The sequence below is a fragment of the Lupinus angustifolius genome, chromosome LG03 (assembly GCF_001865875.1).
Source record: "Lupinus angustifolius cultivar Tanjil chromosome LG03, LupAngTanjil_v1.0, whole genome shotgun sequence".
Taxonomy (NCBI): Eukaryota; Viridiplantae; Streptophyta; class Magnoliopsida; order Fabales; family Fabaceae; genus Lupinus; species Lupinus angustifolius.
The window spans coordinates 22619573-22625572 of record NC_032011.1 but is presented as its reverse complement, the minus strand read 5'-3'; the positions used below and the strand labels follow the sequence as shown (position 1 = coordinate 22625572).

Sequence of the window (6000 nt, the reverse complement as noted above, 5' to 3'; positions counted from 1 at the left end):
ATCTTCTCGACCATACATCATGGTATCGATGAAGTGCCTCATAAGAACTTGGAAGGGAACATAGTAGAAGAATTGCTTGGTCTTCATCTTCAATTTTAACATCAATATTCTTTAGATCAAGAATAATTTTGTTAAATTCATCCATATGATCTTTTATGGGCTTTTCTTCCTACATTTGAAGAGTATATATTCTTTTCTTCAAATACAACCTGTTAGTGAGTGACTTCGTCATGTACACGCTTTACAACTTCAACCATAATGAAGCAGCTGTAGTTTCATCTGACACTTCTCGTAGAACTTCATCTCTCAAGCTTAACAAAATTGCACTATGTGCTTTTTCCAAGTTTTCATCATTCTCGTCTTCGATCAGACTATATGATAACTTGTTTCTACCTTTCAAGTCTTTGCCCAAGCCTTGATGAACTAGTAGAGCTTTCATCTTCAATCGCCATAGGTTGAAATCATTTTTTCTATTAAATTTCTCCAAATCAAATTTAGCACTCGCCGTAATAACTGTATACCGAAACAATATCATAGTCCGTGAACATACATCGGGAAAGTTTCCAGGAAAGAGAGGTGAGTCTTAACAGACACGCTTAAATACTAGGTCTTTCCTAAGACAAAACTTTCCTAAACATGCACTTTCACACTATTATACTTTTCCAGTAACAAGAATAATTCATTTCTAGTGTGTAAGATCAGACAATGCTGCGAACATAGAGCATACTAAGAATTTTCTTTTCTGTTCTGGAATTTGCCTACGTCCACAACTGAAGAGCAACAAGGATTATTCCACTATGCTAAAAGAGAACTACAAGTGTTTTACTCACTTCCCAAAATCCAAGTACACCCAATTTCACTCTCATTCGTGTATTTCTCACACAATTGGAACAAGAGAACAAGAAGAGAGAATATGCATTAAGCTAAGTATTTGGCGTGTCTTACAATGACATGGATCACTTGTTGGAGAAATTCCTTCTCCATCCGAAATCCATAGAGTGAATGCGGAAGTCCTTATGACCATGGCTTTGTTCCCACAACCGAATGTGTATGCCCATACATACACCCAAATGGAACATCCATGGTCCAGACCGAAGAAACCCCAAATGAGTTCATGGTGAAGAAGAAGAACATACCTTGTTGAGCCATTTTCGGAATCTCGAAGGTATGAGGGTGCGATGATCTTCCAGATGATAGAGCGCCGAATGGTTTTCCTTTAGTTCTCTCTAGAGGGGAATGAGAGAGTGTGCCTTAGTTTCTGAAAAAAGTTGTGTTGAGGTTAGTTGGAAGAGAGACCTTATCCTCATGCCTTATGAGCCTTATGGATGGGTGGATAGTGTTATCCTATCCTGGATAACACTATTCTCATCCTACCTTATTCTCCTTAACCTTAACACCTGAAAACCTGTTGCTCTACAAATGGGGACCATAACCCATAAAAGTAACCCCGTAGTGGTTACTACTTTAGTTGCAATAATTCTGATTCAGTCCCTTCATCAAATCAGAAATTGCCTGAAGGTATCTACACTTATATTATTTCATAACACATATGCATTTAGCCACCAAATTAATTACTTAAGATCATTTTATATTTTGGCTAATTACATAATGGCCATAAAACAATTATAGAATTATATTTGTGACCCATAAATTGTCAAAAATTCCAACATCACTCATATTTATAGTCAAAGCTCTTAAATATTATGTGACCAAAAGAAAAAACATGAATGTTAGTTTCACCATAGACACTTCTTTTTACTTGGCTAGAATAATGATTCTAAAACAAAAAGGACAAGAATGATTTATTCCTATTGTAATTTTTTAGCTATAAGGACGCGTGGGAATGGAAAGTAGAGGACAAGAGTGGAGTAACCAGGCTAGAAAGTTATATAAAACCAACAAATATTTTTGGCTTCCACTCACCACACTTTGTCCCCAAAGTTCCCCTCACATGCCAATATAAAAACAAGACATAAATATAATATTGCTTCCTTGTTCGTGGGTCTAATATACTTTTAAGTCCCACAAAAACATTTTCTTTTTCTTTACTTTTAGAGAAGTAGGGTATTGTATATAATTGAAGGATAAAGGATATTTATATATTGACAGTAAAAAAATTATACACAATCATCTATAATCTATTTGTATTACTTTTTTGAAGAGTCAATACTAACTGAAAATAAATAATAAATAATAAACTGACAGTATATAAAACTTTTACCCTATCGCTTAAATAGTTAGGGATATTTGTATATAATTGTTGTGCATAAAGATATTTATATAGATGTTGGACAGTTGTATATTTGGAGTTTTATGTTACAAAATCTAATATGCTAATGATTAGATGATGGTGGATTGGTGGCCTATGGATTTATTGTGGTACGGAAATTTCCACCCCAATTTTTCTGCTTTTAATGGCAAAAAACAAACATTGATTAAAAAAGATACCCCAATTATTTGCATATAATTTTGGGTTATATGGTTGTCACATCATGTTTAATTTACTTATGTCTACAAATTCAGAAAAACTTATGTAAAGATGTATATATGCTAGAGACAATTAAAATTTAATTATAAATAGTAGTACAAAAAATATCAATAAATATGTCTCTAAATATAATATGTTTATACATAAGTTTTTGAGTGGCATAACTAGAGAAAACAGAAACTTAGAAGAGGTGATTGGGGTGTTCCAAAATATTTTAATTTTAGAAATTAAAGTTTTTGCTGTTGGATTCCAACCTATTTGATATTGCATGATTTTCAAATAGTTTTTTTATAAGTATGAGTAATTAAACTTAAATAAATAATATTTTGTATACAATGATAATCACCTATATATATCAACCTTTTTTCTAGAACCACATTTTTTTCTCATTATCTAAAATTAGACAAAATCTAGAGATTTCTAAGCTATTTGCAAGAATCCAAAATCGCAGAAATATAAACATGACATGTGGTATGTTATACTACATATTTTTTAAATATATAGACAAAAAGGTTTAAAAAGGAAAGAAAATACACAACATCAATTAAATTAAAATTTTCCAATTAGATCTTAATTATTTTTAATAGATAGTCTTTTGAAAACTATAAATGAGATTTTTTTCATCTTCTTCAACTCCAATGATATTAATGAGGACATCAATAATATATCCAATTTCTAGGTGCACTTGTCAATATTCCAGGAAAGGCATTATCTTAGCTCTCAATATATATTAATAATTATTTAGATAAATACATCTACATGCAACAAAGAACTATCAAGAGCAATAGACACAGAGAATCAACAAAATGAGCATAAAAGTTTCTGATTCTCTATCAAACCTTTCCATTTAAATTAAGGTTGGACATGGAAAATTTTGTGGATAGTTTGAATTGATGGGCATCTAAATTCATTAACATATGTCAAAAATTTCAAGTTTCTCTCCCGAATAATGTAATTTAAAACTAATTTCTCATATTTACTTTTTAGCATATGTCAAATGTGTTTATTGTTGTTCCTACAAGTTTTGCATTTTTTTAGTGGGAATTTTTTAGTACTAAGAGGTATTTTCTCACCTTTTATTAATCTCTTTTAAAATATGTGGTTGTTTCTTTCAATAAATATCTTTTTTAAGAATAAAATTCTTGATTTTTTAGCCATTTTAAAGATCTAACATAGATTTATATCATTAAACTAATACCTTATTAATTTCAATTAGTAAATTTGCAAAGGAAAGATGCACAGAGAAAGAAAAATAACATAAGAAAGCATGTGAAAGGGACTTCGTGTCAGAATCTAGAGACATTGGTTGCACAATGTAAATATTATACATTTTTTATGGTGGCCCAAAAAACAATAAACATCATTTCCACAAAAGAAAACAATAGATTTCTGTGGAAATTCATAAAAGAGAACCATGACGTCAAACATTGAATAAAAAAAGAAAAAGGACTTCAATTATTATCATCAATATCACAAATAATGATTTATTGTTTCAAATTGTATTTCAAAACTATTCACAACTAATAAAATATATCATCTCAATAAAAAAAATTAAATATTTATTACTTTCTTATTTTTGCTTCAATATCATTGATCCAAAACATGGTTTAAGACACAGTTTGGGACAATAAATGATTTTCCTATCGCTATATAAACTAGCCCTAATGAAATCATACACAAAACACAGTGGTACCAAAAAAATATGGCATACACAAGCACAAATATTGGTGCTAGAAACATAACCAATGGTGTCACCACAGTGGATTGTCATAAACAAGTTAGATCATGGAGATTGCTACGTTCTCTAATGGAACTTCTAATCCCTACATGCAATTGCACCTTCATAGAAGAAGAAGAAGAAGAAGAAGGAAAAAAACAAGACACAAAATCAAAAAAGTCTTGTCAAAACAACAACAAATGTAGTCCATTACTTATGTCATCTTCTAGTACTACAATCACTGGCACTATATTTGGTTATAGAAAAGGAAAGGTATGTTTTTGTATTCAATCAAATAAAAACTCTACCAACCCAATTCTCCTTCTAGAACTAGCTGTTCCTACAAGTATCTTAGCAAAGGAAATGAGAGGAGGAACACTTAGAATAGTGTTGGAAAGTAGCACTAACAAAAGTTGCAACAACAATAACTTGTTATTTTCTACACCACTTTGGACTATGTATTGTAATGGAAGAAAAGTAGGGTATGCTGTTAAAAGAAGACCTTCAAATTCTGATTTTGAAGCATTGAGTTTGATGAGTTTTGTTGAAGTTGGAACTGGTGTTATAAATAATGGTAAGGAGCTTCAGGAAGAGGATGAACTTATGTACCTTAGAGCAAATTTTCAAAGGGTTCGTGGTTCTTCTAAATCTAATAATTGTGAATCTTTTCATTTGATTGATCCTGAAGGAAGCATTGGTCAAGAGCTTAGTATTTTTCTTTTTCAGTCAAGATGATTATAATCTTGTTTATTAACTATTCCTCATAGCAACACTTGATGGTATGGGCAGTCACGAATCCCGAAAATGATTAGTTCCTTATCCAAAAGTGAGAAGATACTATTGATAATACAAAAAAAAAAAACTATATATTCCAAGTTGTCTAAACTTTCATCTTATAACCTTTTTGAGTTGTGCCTATAAGCCAGAACTAACATGGCATGTGTGGCATGGCTTTCATATGTAATTTTAATTTCTTTTACAAAATGTTTTTCTTCCTTTTTCTTGGTTGTGTTTCACAAGACCAGGCTGTGAGAATTTGGAAGCATATAGCATTTTTTTCCTCCTCTCTTCTATCTTGAATAAGGATCATATCCGGTACGGGAGAGAGAAACAAGTTTTTGTTTCTTTTTTTTTTTATTAATATAAAAAATGTTATGTCATATCATATTATTTTCTTTTTGTTATTTTATAACACTTATCTATTCGGTACTGAAGAAAAACTTTATTCTGACAATGATTATGAATTTAATTTATGTTTTGCAATGTTTTAGTCCAAACAATATTAAAGTATTACTGAGTAGACTATTACGAATGTTTTAGTTAAGTTTTTCTATTATTATTGCTTATAAAAAATATTCCAAATATTATTATGGCTTAATTTACTCTTTCTCATCTTTCATGTATTAAATTCGCTCAAACAAAAGATGAATGATTAATGATACCCAAATAGCTGAAACAAGAACACTATACAAATATGTTGTTCTCACATACCCCATCCCTGTTATCCACTATATCTTAAAACATAAACACACACAACAATATTGTAATTAATATAGCTAATTTCTATAAAATTTTGTTTTTGTTTTTTATAGTTATTCTATAATCTCTCCTTATTGATATTATTCCACTAACCATTTCTCTTACTACAAAATTATATATTAATGTTAATAGCATAATTGAAAAAACTAGTTATTAATGTTTTCATTCTTAAATAGAAAAATACGAAAGAATTAATTTTTCCCCCTAAAGAAATACCTAACAAAAAAGGATAGGAAGTATTATTTTTTTCTCACCC

At 30.2% G+C, this 6000-nt stretch overlaps 1 protein-coding gene across 1 annotated transcript; it reads left to right on the top strand.

The window, feature by feature from the left end:
• LOC109342617 (protein MIZU-KUSSEI 1-like) lies at positions 4190-4956 on the top strand. Its single transcript, XM_019580560.1, has one exon. The coding sequence runs from the start codon at positions 4191-4193 to the stop codon at positions 4938-4940; it is 750 nt and encodes a 249-aa protein (XP_019436105.1). The 5' UTR covers position 4190; the 3' UTR covers positions 4941-4956.

Excerpts from the sequence above, each read along its gene's own strand:
- LOC109342617 (XM_019580560.1), top strand. The coding sequence starts at position 4,191 with ATGGCATACACAAGCACAAATATTGGTGCTAGAAACATAACCAATGGT.